A 20,294-nucleotide genomic window follows, 5' to 3' on the forward strand; every position below is an offset into this window, starting at 1 on the left:
CCCCACACCCTTCCACAAATCAGCAGCAAGGGGCGGGGCTGCATGACAGACAGACATCACAACTAATCAGCAGCAAGGGTGGGGCACTGGAGAACCTTGGCCAGAGGGGGGCTGTAGCGGGGTGGATACTGTGCTCAGCCCACAAAAATGATAGCTGCCCCTGGATCTACCTGCAAAATTGGCCGGTTGCATCCTCAATTTAGATAGAACCCTAAACATAATGGACCCTTCCAGCCTTATCTATCTATGAACTTTCAGTACATGTTGTCTTCTGGAAAGCAATGGATGCCCGTGCAATTCCTCAAGTGATTTAAGTTAAGCAGTTGCACTGACGTATTTTATCGCATACACATATCTTTTCCCCAAAATTCAGCTGCTGGCCATTAGGTGTACTATATAAACAAGGAAATATAACAATAGCAACTTTTGCTTCTGCTGGTGCAAAGCTAAAGTAATCCTGCAGTGTTGCACCTGGACACCTTTTCCCTTTGCTTCCTATCTCAGAGGCTCCTGTTGCGGAAGCAGGGAAAAATCTTTTCTTTATTCTGCTTTTCAAAAACAACTTCTGCATCTTATTTAAAATAATGCTGTATGTGAGAAAATAGAGTAATATTTACAGGATCTGGGCCCATATAATTACAGCAATAACCACACCGTGATGAACTGAAAGCAAACCCAATTTATATATTTGTTCCCTTTTCCCAGACTTGGGAACACAATTAAAATTACCTCTTTTATATTTTCCACACTCAGTTTTATTATAAAAATCAACATTTTATTTGTTACAATTCCGTTTATAGTAATAATTGAAAAGGAGTTTTGTACAAGGTTTATATACAGCTTATAAGTAAAGCACTTTATTTTACAAAATAAAGGTTAGCGAAGGGGTGAACAGGGATGACCAAATGTTGGTCACTATAATATAAATACATCCTTGCAAAGCACCATCGTACCAAAGTTGATGAACAAGAGACACCAGCTGGCTTTAAGACAATGACAAGCAGCAATTAAAGCTTACAAAAAAGGATTAATTAAAAATATATAGAAACAAAAGAGATTAAATATCTGAAAGCAGCACCAGATCCTTCACTTGCAAACAAGGATAGTTTAGCTTAAGACTGGTGGTATCCTCTTTACAAAAGATATATTTGATTTCCCTTACTGACTCAACTGTTTGGTTTGAGGCTACGGCCAATATAAACCAGGCCGCCTCAGCCTTTTTGTGTTCACTTAAAGGAAGGTTGTGCAGAAAACTTCCCACAAATCCCTGCCCATGACAATCATGTTTTACTGAGACAACCTCTGGACTAAATTCAGAATGGACAGTTTTGATGATTCTGAAAAATTTTGGAGACTGATCTCTTAGCTCCAAAAACATGTTTGCCTTTGTATCCCATAAAGCTCTGGAAAATTGTCCAATATTTAAAATTTCTAGTAACATTATAGACAATTACTGTACATTGTTTTTTGCTTCAGGTAAGCAGCAGCAGCCGCCCGTGCCAGCGGTGATGACCGCTGTCTACAAAAACTACCGCTGCTGCCACGGAGCTGCGCTTGGAGCTGTATGGCCAGTGGCAGGGGTGCAGCGCGGGGTGGTGGTGGGGATGGCTGCATGCTGTCCAGCCACCACCACGCTGCCACTGCCGCCCAGTGGCCGGCCACACAGTTCCGGGCACAGCTCTGCAGCAGCAGCGGGAGGTTTTGGAGGCAGTGGCTGTCACCACCATCACGGGCCTCCAGGTAAGCGGCAGCAGCTGCTGCGTGTGAGCCCCCTCCCCCACCATCCCTCGCTGTGGCTGCAGAGCTGGCCTCGGAGCTCTGCTCCAGCTACATGCTAGCCTCCCTTAACCCACTCCCCTGTGCAGGCCACCAGGTGGCATGTGTGTGGCCTGCACATGGTGGGCACCACCACACTGCGCCCTGCTTTTGCCTGCAAAGCCCCCTGCAGAGGGGCACCCCTGCCCTCACCCCCTGGCCCTGCTCCCAGCTGTGATGTGCTGCCTGGGGCTGGCACCACCCCCTGCTCCCTCAGCCCCCAACCATCTTCCCCAGTCCTGCCCCACAGCCCCAATGTACCTCTATGCTCCAGGGGTGAAGGGCGAGTCTGAGCCTGAGCCCGGCCTTGGCAGCCTCAGAGGCTCAGGCCCTGCCCTCCCTCCTCTCCCTCCCCCTCCAGGCAGGGCTGGGGGTTTCCTCGGCTCTTGCAGGCTGGAGCTGTGCCAGCCTGCAAGACCTCTTTGCAAAAGCAGAGAATCCTTGGATTTCTCTACTAAAAAGGGAAATCTACGTTTTCTCCAATAAAAATAGGGAATCCATGGTTTTCTCCATTTTTCCATGGGAAACGGAAAACCCGGGTCCTTGTTGATGAGACAGCTTTATGCTACCTGCCATTACCTCTTGGTAGAAAGGTGAGATGAGCCTTCCAGATTGGAGGTTTTGTACAAGATAATTTGATTGGCTTTGCATTCTGTGTACCTTACCTATGACTACAGAGTTTTAGAACAGGAAATAGGAAGTTACAGCTCCCTCAGCAAATATGCCCCTTTTGTGTAAACTGGATCATTTGCATACTTTGTAAACAACAATTCATTTAGCCTCTTCAGATATGTGAGTGGCTTGGATGAATTCTGGACTCATGGAAATGAGACCTTTAAGATTTAAAATACTAAAACTGGGAAACAGAATGTAAGTATTCCATCTCTATAGTTCTTTGTATCTATGTAGATGTTCTTGTTTTTTTTTAATTATACGTGCTCCCTGCAAAATGCAATATCATACAGAAGGAATATACATGAAAAGCCACATTTTGTTTGATTTTTTTTGTGATTCAGAATGCAGATCTGCAGTTATAAGTGTGAAGACTCCAATCCCACACTTGTGTTTACTGAAATGTCCCCTGGGTTTATTTCCATGTACTGATTTTCTGCTACAGACATTCAAGTGGGAAGATCTCTGGAAAACTATATATTATGCATACAAATAAAATGCCCTAGTCTCTGGGTGTCTGATTCATAAAGGTACTTAAGTACATGCTTAACTTTAGGCACAGGAGCAATGCCAATCATTACAATGGGACAACTTTCACACATAAAGTGAGCTGGTCCACTTACAAACCTTGCTAGCATGCACAGGACTGTTTGCAGGCCTTCATTTCAGTCCATTTAAGAAATAGCAAAGCACATGCTCCTCACTGAGAGGCAGAAGGCAGGAGGTGATTTGCTGAGAGGAAGGAAAAACAGAAGCTGTTCAGTGTCAAATCAGCCTTTGGCTAACTAGGAATGTGTCAACAGGGCCAAGAGCTGTAGTGATGCTTCTGTACCTTGGGCATCTGATTACTAGGAATTTCACAGATCATCAGCTCATTAAGATTTTCCTCTAAAATTTATGGTAAGATATTTGTGCTTGAAAATTGGTTTCAAGTTTCCCATTACACAAATTCTTTGGTAAATCAGAACAGAGAAACAACCTGCTCTCTGCATTGGCTTTTTGTAGTGCAATAAATCATCTGTCCATTTTTCCCCTCCTTATACGAATGTTTCACTCATCAAAAGAACAGAAGATGCAAATTAAGTACATAATGCACAAAGTTAAATGTTTAGATCAAAATATATCGCTGCCAATTCTACATTGACTTCTACTTCCATCCTGTTGACTTCAATGGAGTTCTATTTGGGTTTAAATCCATACAGAAGTCAGGCATTATTGTCCAAAGGGGAAGAGCTAATTCTTCTACAATAAGGCCTCACTGTAATCAGGTTCAGCAATGATACCTTACATGAAGAAAATCAGTAAAAGTTTTGAACCTTCTGGAAGAGGGTACCACATCTTAAGCTTAACCACCTCAAGAATTTTTCAAACAGAAATTGGCACACTTAAGAAGTATCTTGCAAGAAAAGACCACTGCCATCGCAGTACAAAGCAAATGGAATGAGATACAACAATGCAATATTTTTCTGAGTTCATTAGTGCAAGTTTCCACATGTGAACCCCACACAGAATGCTGCACATTTAAAAAAATGTAAACAGCGTAGAGGTCTCAATTCTGATCGGCACCTGGCCTCTCCTCACCCCCCCCTTGCTCTTCATATAAATAGACTGGCATCCCCCTAAGAGTTCACAATAACTTCAATGTCCATCCTACTGGAGATCACAAGTAAGTTTCTTCACCAAAAGGAAGAGCCAAAGGAACAAGTACCAAAATTCTTAGGTACCTAGAATGAAGCATCACCTGGGCTGACATTAGTGCAGTTAGTGCACCTGACTTTAAGATCATTTCCAATAGTTTGACGAAAATTCCAATAGTCTGAGGGTACTTTGTTTTAAATCTTCCTGGGGTATGATCAATTATTAGAAAGGTCCTTTACTACCACTAGAATTCTAAACTTCATCATTTCCCTTGAAGCTGAAACTGAGAGAGGCTCCAACAGTCATACAGAGTTGTAGCAGTGGCAAGTGTCATTCAAAATTTCCTGAAAAATACAGGTTGAAAATCAGACCATATTTCCAGCCTGCATCTCATAGTAAAAACTGATTGGGAAATGCATAACAGAGCAGTAAACCCATTTGGGTACCTATGCAGAGTGATTACCTTGGTACTAGGTCCCAGGACTACAAGGCAGAAGTCCCTCAGAACCCTCTATAGCAAGAGGTCAGATTTAGTCTGATGCGTAGCGTGGCAAATGCTTAATGTCACCCAGGATAAGATCCAATGTGAGCTCCATTAGGTTAGGTAGTCAAACTCAAATGCTGCATTGGGGTCAGGAGGAGTTTGTAAGATCATATATTGCCCTTCAGCTCATGCAAGTATTTTTAAAAAATGAACACACACTATCCCTTTCAAATTGCTGGGGGGAGGTAGGAGGGCTACACAAAGGAGATACACAAAAATGCAGGTTGTTAATAGAAAACGATTTGGTTAAGAGTAACTTTAAATTTGACACTCACAGTGGTTAATACTGAAGTATTAAACCCAAACCATGCCAAAGAGATGGTAATGTAGAAATCATACTGAGAAGAATGGCCTAAGATGGACATATCATGAAGAGTTAATTCAGTAGGAGAAACATTTCTAATGGTCCAAATGTCTATTTCTTATCGTTTGTCCCCCACTGACAAAGTTTAAATGCTTCCTTACTAGGAAAATATATATATTTTATATATGATTTGCATACCATGATATTAACTATACACTGAAAGTACTGCAAGGATATAGGATTCATTTACAATAAAACTAACAATTCATGGTTAAATTTAGAGTTTATAAATATGTTGCCTATATTATATGTGGTATAAAAATATTTGACATTTTGTGGGCACTGGATCAAAACAAGTGCGTGTGTTTGCTTACTTGCTTTTAAAAAGGGACAAAAATCATTCAGGTACATGCATATTACCCTTGTCAATTATGTCAGAATTGCACTGACCTGGTACAAAAGTGGACTCCTTCAGGTTTGGCAAAATGAAGAAGGCAAAAATAGAGTATGTATGACATCACATCGAAAAGACAGAGGATACCTTTTCATTAACCCAATTCCAGGGGTATTTGAATAAGCATATTAGGATGAAACAACATGATATCAGGGTTAGAGGGCAAGGAACACACAGGAAAGAGGAAAAAAAGGAAGGATTTTTTTTTAAAATGCACACAACAAAATTATTCGTCTTCTAGCAACGGAGAATGTTGTAAAGTGGTATAACATTGCAAGTGTAGGCCCAAAAAATAATATAAATGTATTTGAATGAAAAAAGAATGGGTGTATAATTATGATGTATTCACTTCTATGATCTGTGATATTCCAATAGAAAATGTAAAGCCCTTTGTATGTAAGGTTAGTATCTGTCCTGACTGTGTTTTCTTCAAGTTTAACTTTAGTTGCCGGCCCTCCATAATTAATGTAGAGGTTATTTGGCTACTTCCAAGTGTCTATGGTATGCTGCTCTGAGACAGACTTCTTTATTATTATTTTAAACATTTTTTGGTATTGACGAACCCCGCATCTCACCTCGCTGGACAATAATGCGTCCTGGTCCTTCCATTTTCAATGTGCTCAGTCACTTCACTGGATTAAGGCATGTTTTTGTGTTCCATTTGCAAAAATAAAAACTTTTTGTACAAATTTCTATCTTTTTCTTTTTTTTTTACAAAATCTTCGCATGGCACAAGCAGCAGATGCTGTTTAAGAAAATATATAAATATCCTCTTTTTTCTTCTGTACAAATATCTCCAAATATTCCCCACCCCATTTAATAACTCTTAACTGTACACTGGTCCTGCCTCACCCCCTCTGCAATGGCTCCCTCCCCTCTTCCCAATATGAACATTTTGTATTTACACAGTTGTAATGGAGGCAGTCAAAGGAGGGGAGGGTCCGCTCATGAGGAGTCCGTGCAGGGAGATGGGGGTGGTGGGTAGAGGTGATGAGAGTAACTCCGTTCTGTGTAGGGGGAGGGTGGGCAGCTCTCATAGTTCTCCTCTGCTGACAGGTACTGGCTGCGTGGTGTGGGTGGAGGTGGCACAGGCTCTGAATCATAATTCAAGTCACTGGTATAGCCCTTTGCCACTGCTGTTGTGACCCTTCGGCTGGGGGCATAGTCACTGTCACAAACATCTGTGCTGCAGGGTGTAGTAGGAGGTGCAAAATGGCGGTAGCTGTACGGCCTGTAGCTGAGAAGGCCACAGAAAAGAATTAGCGGAGAGAGAAACAGACCGAGACAAAATCTCAAACAACAGCACCAACGCAAGCTGTACTGCCTCACAACCTGGTAAGTGGGGGACGTACATAACAGAATGGAGATTTTTGGTGTTAGGGACTGAAGAGGAAGGGCTGTGCTGAGTATGTGCAGAGATGTTTTATTTCAAATACCAAATTTAAGGCACTGGTTTCAGTCCAGAGAGAAAGAAGTTAGAATCCCCCCACTCCCCCCTACTTTTTTTTTTTCTAGAAACATATCTACGTCACAGCAGCCAGAAGACATATACCTGAAGTGAGCTGAAGTGCTCAACAGGTGCTGTAGATAAGCATTTTTCAAATGGGTACAAGGTGGGGGGGAAGCTTATATATACAGATGTGGGTGATTTGTGTCTACCGCTCAGTGCAATAATACTCTAAGCAGATACAACTGCCAGCACTTCTGCCCCAAAGTCAGATACCCTAGAGAAGGGCTCCAATTCCTCTAGGCTAGAGCTATCCAATTGGGCTCCCAGCCGGGTGCTGGAACCCACTACTGTTGCTGCTACCCCCAACTCCCCACTTTGGCTTGTGCTTTCTGTCCCTGCCCCTGGGGCAGGAGAGCAAGTCCCAGGGAATCTTGGGGCTCTGAGATTTCAAGTGCCACCATGCAACATGGGAGCCCATGTGGTAGTGTGATCATGTGGCCTATAGCATTGGATTAGACCCCTCTTCCTCTCTCTTGCTTTAGTTCTAGCAGAAAGTCAAAGAAATTAAATACATAAAATTATGGCAGAGAAACGAAACCTTATTTTATGGAGTTGGCAAAGAGAGCATATTAGCATTAAATGAAATAAAAAAAATTAATAAAGTATGTGGATCTATAACAGCAGAGAAAACAGGCCACGGTTTACAATACTAAGAGGAAACACAAAATTGGTAAGAGCATAACAATTAAAAAAACCTAACAAAGTAAAAGAACCTGTTGAAGGTTTCAAAGGATTCTAAAAATTAAGAGCAACTATGATGAATAAAAACCTGCTGTGAAATCTATACTATACTGAGTGTAAGATGATCTACATATCCACATATTATCTCTAAAGCATTCTTTCTTCTCTTCCCCTCCTGACATATGTGTATTCCCTCTCTTTCAACCTGCCAAGGCCCAAATGACAGTGTGCAATACAAATGATTATTTGGGCAGAAAACTTAAAATAGTGTTCAGTGTATTCAAAACACTGTTTCTAGCATAAATAGTTTTCAATAATAAAAGTAGCAGGACCACTGGTGTGTGTGGTACAGGCATAGGTAAATCCAGGACTTTGTAAAGGGAGGTGCAGAACATGTGGCACATTACCACATGTAACAACACATTTTTCTGCAGTTAAAGAGAAACTAGAAGCTTTACTAATATGTTAGGGAGCTGGTGCTAAAATCAAAACAAAAACAAATATAACTATTTGAATTTGCATGAATGTGTTAGATTATATATAAAGTTTTAAAAAATACAACAAACTAGGCAAAAACAGTCAAAAGATATGCTGTCATTAGTTTCGTAGTCATTATAGTTAAATGTACATCTCTTATACAGATTCATAAAATAAAATTTAGCCTTCTTGAGTATCTTGACAGTGCCTCTAATACTGTCAGTCATTTCTACGTCTGAGGTAATATTACCATACAAGTTAAGGTTTTTAGCTACAGTTAAAAACAGTCTGCAAGGCTGTAAAACAGAAGAGAGGCATTATCAGGAATGGCTACCAGATAGCAACATTGCAGAAAAAAGGACAGTTTGCATAGTGGAACTTCAAGACCATTAAAAAACTGTTAACACTATGGAGTGAAGAGAGAATAGCAGGAATCAGGGACATGGTAATGAACCATGAAGTCAGTTGACTCCCCCACTGCTGCCCAAACAGAACAGCTGCTGCCCCTCTCAGGCAACTGCACGGGATCTAAAGTTTGGGTGGAGCAGGAAACAAAGTGAGGTGCAGCTGAACCACTGGACCCTGCCTGGATCCATCACTCAGTATTGATAACTTTGGGATAAAATGAGTAATTCCTGTAAAAAAACCCCATACAACACATTTGTACAATCATTACAGAGATTAAAGTTAAACACTTGTATAACAGTGTTTGCTACATCAGGCCCTTTGACTATAAATTAACTGGGGCATGGACTTTCTTTTATTCTGTTTAGACAACTCAAAACTGATCCTGGTGAAAACTAACATAATAATAATTACCTGTAGGATCTGTGAGTAGAAGGACTGTTTGACGAATAACCAAACTCCAAGGTGTAATGTGAACGTTCTGTTGCTGGTGAAGGCGGAGGATTCAAAATCTTAAAAGAAAAATACATGTTGTTTTATTTTTTTAATTGCCATGGTAAAATTGAAAAGGACATAAAAACAATACACTTGCAATGACAGCTCTACTCAACTTTAAAGAAAATACTCCCCTGGATCATGGTGTACATGTAAGAAGTCTAGGCAGGTGCCTGATGAATCCGCTTGTATAGAGTCCTGCAACCATCACACCAAGACCTTGGATGCGTAATTGTAGACAAGAGTATGGAGTGGAGACTGCCCAAAATCCACCATTCCCCCTTTACATCACTGAGACAGAATCCAAAGGCCAGAGCAAATCCAGATGTTCAGTGCCTTGATCACTGTAACTTCTGCCAGTAAGCAACAGATAAGAACTGCTGCCGATTGCCTAATGCCTCAGCAAGGGTGCATTTCTGTCAGAATTACATCTCTTAGTCTGTCTCCAACCAAAGAGTAAGACAGAGGGGGCTAGAATTTTGAGGCACCCTATACTCATCTTACTCTGAAGGTTGCAACATTGTGGTATTTTATAGGAGCTACCTCACCAAGAGCAGCCCCACTACACTGTCAAAAGGACCTCCAGTTGGATCCAGTTTACAGTCATACTCAAGACCATTATTTTATAGGTACCGTCAGTTAAGGGCTGCACATCATGGAAGACATGGCTTCTGTTTTGGTGCAAATTTTGTTACCAGATACTAGGGCTGTGCAAAGCTTTAGTCACTGATTCAATTTGGTGTAAATTTGGCCCAATTCGGCAGCCGAATCTCCAAAATGGAATCGAATCAGGAGAACCTTTAATCTCTCCAAATCAAATCAGAATCCTCTGAAGCGATTTGGAGAAATTCGATGATTTGGACATAGACACAGCTTTAAATGTTTTTTCTGTATACCGCAAGGTACCAGGTGTGGCTCATGAATTCTGAGATGGTGGGACAGATGGAGCATCCCACGGGAGCATGGGGGGGTCCCCAGCGTGCTCAGCAATGGATCCAGAAATGGACCAGAAGCACTTCACATCCACTTCCGGGTCCGCCATGGAGTGCGCAGGGGACCCTGCCCCCTGGCTCGGTGACTGGTGCCTCCTAGGTCTGGGGGGGCACCCGGGGTCCCCCCACGGCCAATCGCTGAGTTGGAAGGGCACGGGGGGGGTCTGCCGCCAAGCACACAGGGGGCACCCCACCCTCCTGTTGGACGCTCCATGTGCCCCATCATCTCAGCATTCACGAGCTGAGCCTGGTACCTCGAGTTATGTAGAAAAAAACATTTAAAGCTGTGTCTATGGCCGAATCACCGATTCTCCGAATCAGCACTGAATCTTCAGATTCAGCTTTGGCCAAACCGAATCGGGACAGTGATCCGAATCAACTAATCGAATAACTGTCCCCTGATTCGGGCCAAATCTGAATCCAAATTGAATACAGACTGTTTCACATGCCCCTACCAGATACCTTCTCAGCATCTTGCCAACTCTGTTTATACCACACCTATCTGAGTCATTATCAAGCTTTCCACATAAAGAGCTGACAAATACTGCTATTTTGATGCTGAAGAGTAAAGCTGAAGAAGGCAGTTCAATACTGGATAGTCACCGTGAATACTATGCCTTTGGCAAACCAGCAGATGTCTACTTCTACCAGCTCTTGGTCCTTGCATATTATGCTGTTTCCATTTTTTTGTTGTTGCTGTCTACCAGCAACCATGTATTCCCTAGATGGCTGAACGGTGAAATGCACATCAGCACTGAGAAAATGGTGGTGGTACGCTTTTGAACTAAAATACATTGAAAGTGTATTTGTTTCAAAGCGTACTGCCACTATTTTCTTAGCACTGACAAATTTCACCATTTATACAAATGTATGTCACAGCACTGGGCGCGTCAGTTTGTGTGCTCCACAAACTTGATTAATCGAGTCTGCTCTGATACGCTGGATTTTGGGCATGTTGGAGTAGACAAATTTATATGTATAAATGCCAGTGTCTAGGGAGTGTGGCATCCCAGACAACAGTCTGGGTAAGACAACAGGTAGCAGGAACTTCCTGGCTTCAGGCACAAGCTACAATACCAAGCCAATACCTGGCTGTGAGAGGATTAACACAGGACTGTCATTTTGACAGCCATCTTGGTAGCTGGATAGCATGTACAGGCTCTCTAGGCATACCTCTTTTCTGGCAAAACAGATTTCCTACATGCACCCCAATTCTGGTAGGCTAGGTGTCCACTATATGCGAGAAAATACAATATGTTGAATCATTTCACTGTGAACTGGTGGACACTATGTGTCCTGGGACACAGGTCTGGTTGGTCCTCCAAGCACCCCCAACACTGCATTGCCCCTCGCTGCCTACACTGAAGCAACTGGCTTTTCTAGTATTGTAGGCAGAGCTCCACTGCTTTCTTTTTCTGCCCATTTTGGTGGGCCTTTTTTTTTTTTTTAAATCAATCAGTTCCCTTCAACTGTTTGTTTAATAAAAGTTATCTTTGTAACACCTAACTCTACCCTCACTCCCTACTCAATTGCAGCCCATCATCATATCCATCCAGTCCCTGTGAATCAAAAAGCATGGGTCTAAACACTTCCTTCTGTCCCGAGTCAGGCAAGCACTTTGCAGATTTCTGTCATTTGGGCTAAGTACAAACATTCAAAAAGTCTGAGGCAGAACTGATCTAAGTTACGTGGTTTTCTGTAAGCAGCGTAGTTTAGTTCAGTAGTGAACAGAACACATATCTGCCTGTTGGTGGAGAAGGAAAATCTTAGACTGGATTCTGCCATTTTTAAACCAGTGCCAAACTTCTCTTTTGTTATGGGTATACACCAGTTTCCTATCACTTGTACTGATAAAAGTGTAATGTCTGTACCTGGACTTGCAGGCTACTGAAAGCCTACTGAACTTATGTTTATATGAGAATGGAAAGCAGAAAAGTGAAGCTGCCCCCACCCACAGGTCCCACACCCCTGGGGATTCCAAAAACTGGGTACGAGCACTCCCCACAATACTTGTGTGCTGGGAGATGACTCCATACCTTGCTGTCAAAGCCACACACTTCACACAATTGTGAACCAGTTCTCAATCTCTGACATTTTGAAACAGTTCAATTGTTATTTGGTCCACACCCTAATAGTGTGAAGGTAGCCATTGTAATTAGGGCTTCTACTAGAGTTATGGACAGCAAACTACACTCTCACCTTTACAGGTGAGCCTTTTATATAGTGCGTGACATGCTTGAGTTGGGCACGATGGGAGAAGTTCATTCTGCCTGTACTAGACCTGCTCTATGGTGATTTTACAAGCTCTAGAACAGGGGTGTCCAACCTTTTTGAATGTGGGGCCGGATCATGAACTTTTTATCACCCAGTGGGCCAGTAGGAGCGGGCGCTCACGTGGCCTGTCCAGTCTGGCCACAGCCTGGGGGCGCAGGGGTCAAGGGGTGGCGCCTGACCCTGCCATGTCCTTCCTGCCACCTGGGCAGCCTCAAGGATGCTCCCATACCTGCACACCTGGGCTCAGCAGCCAGGGGGACATGTGGGGACTCTACAGGGGGGTGTGGGATGTGAAGGGACCCCCCCCTGCTCCCTCTCCCCCGGGGCAGCCCGAGCCCAAGCGGCAGGGGTCCCTCCCTCCCCAGGGCCTGCAACTCACCACCCCCAGCATGATGTCTGCGGCATGGAGGGACACAGGGAGGCGGGAGCAGCACCGGCTTCCCGCCCAACAGCCACAGCAGCTGCGCCAGCAGCATCTCCCACAGGCCCGGCCGCATGCAGCATCCCTCCGAGCCAGCATCCACGCCCCCTGCGCCCGCCCGCCCACTGCACTGCAACCTGCTCCAGTGCATGCAGCCGGCGGGGACCAGCGCAGGGCGAGGCTGGCATGCAAATGAGGAAGGGAGGGGTGGGGCAAGGAAGGGACACCATGAAATGAGGGGGGAGGGGAGGAGCCACACCGCGTCGGCAACATCAAGCTGATGCAGTGCGTGTGGGAACCCTGTCCCTTCCCCAGCCCTTCAGCAGCCATTAGGAAGCTGCTGAGGGGCTGGGGGAGGGACAAGGGGTGGGAACAAAAGTAAACAGAGTTTACTTTAGTTTCACATCGCAGCACCGCAGGCCACAGAAAATGGCTTGGTGGGCCGCATGGCGGCCCACGGGCCATATGTTGGACAAGCCTGCTCTAGGACAATCAGATCAACATCTTTCCCCAACACTAAATCCAATGGAACTTTTTTTTAAGCAGAACATTTCTTTGTGACTGGGAAAAGGCATGTTGTATGTATACATTTTCCTCACATTCTTCCATTCAAATGCATTTATAAGACTACAAATATAAAACAAGAACCTTCACCTGCCAATAAACTAGCCTCACACACACACAGACATCTATCTGGAAGATATAGCAAACATGGTCCAAGAACAAAAATGTGACTTACAGGAGGGAAGTAAGTGCCCTTGGTACTCGAGGAGCTACTGGAGGATGCCCCCGTGACATGGGCCCTGTCGTAGGGTGGCCCACTACTTCCTCCCATGATACTAAGGGAGCTGATCACAGATTTACCACGAGACATCCCTAAAGAAGACAAGATACACTGTTTATAGCAGTAATCATCTCTTCAGGGTAAAAATGAAGAGCAGAGAGACAAAGTTAATGCTAAAGTATTTCTACAGGATAAAAACATTTTACATTTGAAACTCAAAATAAAAAAGCCTCCTGCATTAAGTAATCCTGGTCTGCTGGATGGAAAAGTGAAATCAAGTTACTCAGAAGATAAACATGTTGGCTTAAACCTATTATGGGCCAAGCTCTGGGACCTGGCATGGGGCTGCACAGGAAGCTCACGCAAAGACAGAGACATTCCTTTTGCTCAAAAGACTGGAGAGCACTGCAGCATTACTGCTCTGCTTGAGAACACACAAAGCCAATGCTCCTTGTCTCAGTCAAAGGCCTGAAATGCGTGAGAGAAGAAAGAGGGTTTGTGCTTTCCCTTCCACAAGGAGAGGTTATGAAACACAACTAAGTGGGACTGGTGGAAACCCAGGAGGAAAAGGGAGAGGCCTGCAAGTGTGCTTCAGATTATAAACAAGAACTATTCTCAGAGCCCCCTCTGAAAAGCAGCCTAATTACAGGAAGGTGGAAGGGGCTGATGCATTGTTTTAACTGTGTTATAGGTTTGGAAAGATCAGTTATAGGAAAAACTTTAGTTCTGAGTTCTGGATCAAAACGAAGCAAAAGCACAAGAGTTCATATTTTAATAAAAAGACTTGGCACTAACACGGAAAGCTCATTTATAAAACAAAGACATACAAAAATCATGCACATTAAATTAAAGATTAACTGCTTATATAACCAAATCTTAGTTCTCTGAAGCCTTCTAAATACCAGCATCAAATAGCAGTACAAAGTTGTAACCCTATTCCCAGATGAGAGGAAACCAAGGTCACTATGGTTTCTTGTTAAAAGGCCATACAGAACTTTCCACGAGAAAACAGAATATCTGTCTCCAGAGTCTAAGGCTGTTGTATTGCTTTGTGGGTGCTGGTCTCAGAAGAGGCTGAATTTCAATAGTGGAAATCATAATCCCCCAGGTACATGCACAAATTGGAACTTAGAGCTCTGTTGAGTGTTCATGGCTTGTGCATGACATAGCCATTTAAGTCAAATAACTGATTAACAAACAGCAGAGAGTTCACAACCTTACCTTCCAATGGGCAGATCCCTGGAATTAGCACATTGGAATTGGACCCAGCGCATACCTGTACTCTGTTGCTGTGGATCTACAATAGTTTGTGTTATATTTATGTGATGCCAAAAGACAGACTAAGGAACCCATTGCTTAGGTACCTTGTTACTTACCTGGGAGTGACCCAGACAAGGAGCTTGGGTGAGGCACATAACCAAGAGGTACAGAGGCTGGTCCATGTACCACGTAGTCATTGGTCATCGTTTCCCCATCCCCCTTCATACGTGGGCACAGAACCCTCTGGCAGATAAAGTACATTGCTCCCACAACAAAAACAGTAAGGATCACTCCAATAATTGAGCCAATGGTGTTGTTGGGCTGTGGTGCTGGCTCCTCTGTTGTGTCTGAAAGAGAAGAGGAAAATCACATTCTAAAACTGTGTCTGATCCAATAACTTTATTTGCACTAAGACTAGTATTCAGAGAAAAACTGGAAGCCTATACTATTCACAATTTATTACAGTCTCCTAATTAAACCTGTGTCATGAATAAATAGCCACTAGGGACTAGGATTACATTCCTACTTGTCATTAAACACAATTGCTTTTCACATTTGACCCAAGCAGCGCATTAACCTAGGACAAAAGGCTAAAGTTCTAATTAATTGTGCTACATACCACTACTCCCCCATCTCTGCTCAGTAGAGGCTTATTAATCAGGGCTTAGCATTTACAGATGCAAAAGAACAGACACATGGCAGCAACATACGATTCGGCACTTGGCATTTCCAAAAATACCTAACATGCCCCAAATTGTGGTAGCAGCCATATCTGATCATCAGTCCTAGAAGTGGTATTTTTGAGAGAAGATGCCAGAACAAGTGCATAAGTAGTCAGATACAGCCAGCTTTTCTGAAAGCATGAAACTCTAAGCAGTGATACTTTTGGGTACATATTTTATTCTACATATTTTATTTGTTGTCTAATCTCTTATCCTCTAATGAGGGGCTGCCTTAATCACACAATCCCTTGCCCCCTAACCTCTGCATCCACACTTTATTCCATCTGCTTGTCTCCCAAATTTACAGAGAAGAAAGTAAGTCATTAACTACAACTCTATCTCAGTGCATGTATGGACATAACTTTTCCTTTACCATTTAAAAAGAGAGGAAGATATGACAGATCAATGTAACATGTTGTATGCATAAGTCTGTGGGCTGCTTTACATGTGCAGGTAAAGGCATGATGGGATCTAATGCGTGATCTACACAATCGCATCTCCTGTCCTGCCACACGTGCTAGACAGAAGGTGTGACTGTTGGATCATGAATCAGATCTCATCATGTCTTATTGCCTGTGCAGGGGGAGCCCGATCCCAGGCTCCCCCCACACTAACAATAAGAAAACTCCTGCAGCTGGGAACCCCCATCAGTTGACAGGGCTCCCAGCTGTGGGGGCACCCAATACACCCCCATGGTAGGGAGACTGCAGCTGCTGACTTTGACTTCATTTTTTTGTTTTTTCCTGTTAATTATGTCTGTTACCTGCAGTATATACTTCTGTTGGAACTGATGGACAAATCTCCCTGGTCACAATATCTAATCATCGAGTGATGACAATGAACTTAAGGCTGAAATCTGTTCTGGTTGGCCTGTTCTTTTCCTCTATAGCCCTAGAGGTTTCAAGGCAGGCAGACACAAGGGATATCGTGTTCCATAAACTGTAATCTACAGCTATAAACTAGGCAGATAATTGCACCAAGCTTTAGACATAACAGAAATGTTTTAGGATGTTTATGCACAGACAGATGTGATTAATACAAGTGGATCATTATTTATCATAACAATGGGAATAGCTAAATTGTACATAGCTCTTTTTTTTAAATTCTGATTCTAGAAGAACTGCTTGTGAATTCTTTGGATGAGAGACTTATGAAACAGAGAAGAATGGTTTTGACAGCCCCACCAGAACATTGATGAGACCCTTATAGGAAAGAAAAGCACTTCTCCTTTGGACATACAAGCATAATATAATAAAGCAAAATTTACATTAAAATATCTAAAAATATCAGTGGAAGAATATTTAGATAGCTCTGCATTTAAGACTTTGTATTCAGTATACATTTTCATGCAAAAAAAGGCCAGATGCTACTTAGCTTTTTTCATTCTGTGGTTAATAATGATGCCTGTATATTAGTTACTGGGCAACCCATGAGGCAGGAGAACTTGCCTTAGAATTAATGCATGTGGCTCTATCAGTAGTTTGAGAGTGAATTCTAATTCACTTGGGAGGCACTGGGGGGAGGGTGGGGAAGGAAGGAAGGAAGGAAGCAACAGTTTTCCCTCACAGCAACCAAGTCTCTAATCACAGCTTGTAAACTTACAGCATCCATGCTTATCTGAGTTATCACTGCAGTCCAAGTTGTGATCACATTTCTTGTTTTTTCCAATGCACTGTCCACTAGTGCAGCGGAATTGATCAGTTAAACAGAGCACTGGGAGGGAAAGAAAAAGTCCAGAAATATTAACTATCAGTCATTTTGACTCTCAAACAGAATCAAGCAGGCAAGTCACTAAGACACACAACCCGAAGTCTCACAAAAAAATTACCCGATGCCAGTTTTATTCTCGGTAGTATTTCAAGGCACAATATTTATCCCCAGTGACAAACTTGCATAAAATGCAGTTCCTGGTTGTAGAGAGGCTTAAAGTGATGACCTGAAGGCATTATTTCCTATTTAAAAGGTTATAGGTATAGCTTGACTATATAAAGTCAAAGGCACAAGGGTTCTAGTAATTACAGGAAGTTAGCCCACAATAGGTTTATTATAGAATTGGCAGGAAGCAGCCTCTAGTTACCATTGCTACTTATAACAATATTTGTGGTTCGACTGCAAAAATAATTGTTATTAAAAAAATCTATATCAAGCTATGAAACTAAAAAGCTTATTTTAAGAAAGATTAAAGTTCCTCTGGTTGTTTCCATCATGGTCTTCTTCCTTCTCACTCTTTCTTTCTTATCCTCTCCCTGGTCAGCAAAACTCACAAGGAATGTGGAACCCTCACAAGACAAAAATCATTTGTTTTTCCAGTCATGACTATTACTTTACAGCACTTTGAATTTTGCGGTTTTTTGGAGGTTGCAGGTGGAAGACATCCTCAAAAAGATCTCTCAAGCTGTCTCCATTCTTAGCTCTGTATTATACAGCTACAATACAATAAGTCATTATGATTAACTGTTAGACACAGCATCCATTATGTAGTAAAAAGGTATTCATTTACCTATTATCAGGATTCATTTAATCCAAGGTTGTGTGTTTTCAGTTGTTTGTTTGGGGGTTTTTTTACAGCTGGCAATAAATCAATATCTAGCTCTTATAGCAGTGATTCTCAGCTAGGGTACCACAGCACCCAGTGAGAGCTGGTGCTGCACAGTGCTGTGCAACACTAGCACCGCTGTGTGTGCAAACATCTGCACGATTCACAAGAGAAACCCAGAGATTTCAAACAGGAATCCCCAGTGTCAAAAACTTTCTGACCTACTGGGGTGTTTCTAAGTTCTCTGCAATAGAAGAACTGTTCTATTATTTTACCATAGACAAAAAAGGTGTGAAAGCTAAGAACTGGTATTTTCTGGGAAGTGTCTTAAATCTAATGAGGGATACCTTGAGTCTAAGGCCTCAAGGTATTTTACAAAGGAGGTCTATATCTCCCTTCTTGTTTTGCTGAAGAAAATGAAGGATGGAGACAGAGAAGTGAGTTGCCCAAGGTGTCAAATAGCAGAGCACGGCACCCTTTATACCTTCACAGTTCTTCTCATCTGAGTTGTCCTGACAATTTGCCTCTCCATTGCACCGGAGACTGCTCTCTACGCACTGCCCACTTTCACACTGGAACTGGGAGTCTGAGCATACAGGACAGTTCTTCTCATCACTATGGTCTTCGCATTCAGTGAATCCATCACAGCGCCAAGCCACTGGAATGCAGTCAATCTCACCCGTGAAACAGGTAAATTGCTGAGGGGAACATGTTGGGGGTTCTTTAAATAGAAAAAAAAATGAATGCAATAAGTTAAAAGTCCATGTCCATAAGCAGCACATCTTCATAGGGAGGGATCAGGGAATCAGGCTGACAAACACATCCTCTCAGTACTGGAAAAATAATCTGAGCTCCATATGCCAGAGTGCAGGCTCATGTGACTAAAGTACCATTTGACTTGAAATGACAGGAAAGGGACACACATGCACACAGAAATCACAGGACAATTCCCTTCCTCCCACTCTTCCCAACATCACCCTGTCCTTGTACTTCTTTAAGCCTTCAAAGGTTTTCACTTGAAGTCACACAAGAAGAGCTCTACTCTTCTTCTCCACCCCTTCCCACAATCCCACTGTGTACACAAAAGATGGCTCACTTTCTTTTTAATGTTCAATAATGTGCTGCAGATGGATGCGCTGTGACTCAATGTCTAGTTATGTGCCCTTTACAACTGTGTTCAGTCAGACTTGTTTTAAACAGACAAAAAATTGCTCTATCTACTCAACTGCTGTTTCAACACAGCTGTTAGCAGTTACTTAACATTTACTATGCTAACTGTTAATCTCATGTAGTAAGCATGCATTTCTTTTTTTTTCCAACTAAGAGGCCATTTTTTTTCTGGCCTAGTATTAAGTTTGCTCTCAAAAAGTATCTGGATTATGTTAGTTCTTATTCCAACGTGTGACCACACGTCGCCTGGATGGCTAGTGAACTGCACAATAAATGTACTCAGGAAGGTGACACAAAAACAGAGTTCTCAACCTCTACTTTTCCTCTCTGACCAAATGGGGACTAGTTACAAAGGCAGTATCACCAAGGAGGAAACCTCCTGTGGTTCTCTATGACACCTCAGCTTCAGGCTGGAGTGAAAGGAAAGGGGAAGCAGGAGGAATAAGCACAACCCAAAGCAAAAGATTATTGAATGAGAGAAGTTACAATTATTTGGGGAGGGGAGGGAAGTTGCAATAAAAATAAACATGGCCTTAAAATTCAGAGCAAAAATTTTACTTAGTCCCCTTATGCCTCTTGCTTTCAGTTTGTGTTGCATGAGTTGAAGACAGGCAAGAAAGCACAAATCTATCCTGCCTTAGGCAAGAAGTTGCCAGATTAGTCTCCTGGGTCATCAGTCTTCTCTCTGGGCCACAGCCTACAGACCAGGCACAACAAGGGCAAAGAGAGATTCAGTCAACTTGAGAGAGTAGGACACATAGCAATGGCTTGAAATTGCAGTAAAGTAGACTTAGACTGGACATCAAGAAAAAATTCTTCATTACAAGAGCAGTGAGATAGAGGAATAGACTGTCTAGTCTATTCCTCTCCTTCATTGGAGGTTTTCAAGAGTTTGGGTAATTGGTCAGGGATGATTTAGGAATAGCAATCCATGGAATGTGCTGTGAAGAGTAACAGCTGGAAGTCCCACTTCTCTCTATCCTCCACCTCCTCTCCCCTCACTCAAACATACATATTGGTCAGGGATCATGACAAGAGCTCTGCAGCCCAGAGCAGAGCAGGTGGAAACTGAAGAGGACCACATTCAACAGCAGAAGACTGAAGCAGAGCATAATAACCAGCCTAGTTATGAAAGATTAA

The 20,294-nt window shown here is 42.8% G+C and overlaps 1 protein-coding gene across 1 annotated transcript in view; it reads right to left on the minus strand.

The window, feature by feature from the left end:
- Nucleotides 1-1,005: 1,005 nt before the first annotated feature.
- Nucleotides 1,006-20,294, minus strand: part of LRP6 (LDL receptor related protein 6) — a 184,686-nt gene continuing 165,397 nt past the window's right edge. The window contains exons 17-22 of the mRNA XM_006031797.3: nucleotides 18,469-18,705; nucleotides 17,051-17,161; nucleotides 14,843-15,073; nucleotides 13,422-13,558; nucleotides 8,915-9,012; nucleotides 1,006-6,664 (exon numbers count right to left, since the gene is read on the minus strand). Of these exons, the coding sequence (XP_006031859.1) occupies nucleotides 6,373-6,664; nucleotides 8,915-9,012; nucleotides 13,422-13,558; nucleotides 14,843-15,073; nucleotides 17,051-17,161; nucleotides 18,469-18,705 (1,106 nt within the window). The 3' untranslated portion in view covers nucleotides 1,006-6,372. The remainder of the gene's footprint in view (nucleotides 6,665-8,914; nucleotides 9,013-13,421; nucleotides 13,559-14,842; nucleotides 15,074-17,050; nucleotides 17,162-18,468; nucleotides 18,706-20,294) is intronic.

Source organism: Alligator sinensis, unplaced genomic scaffold (genome assembly GCF_000455745.1).
Source record: "Alligator sinensis unplaced genomic scaffold, ASM45574v1 scaffold91_2, whole genome shotgun sequence".
Lineage (NCBI taxonomy): Eukaryota > Metazoa > Chordata > Crocodylia > Alligatoridae > Alligator > Alligator sinensis.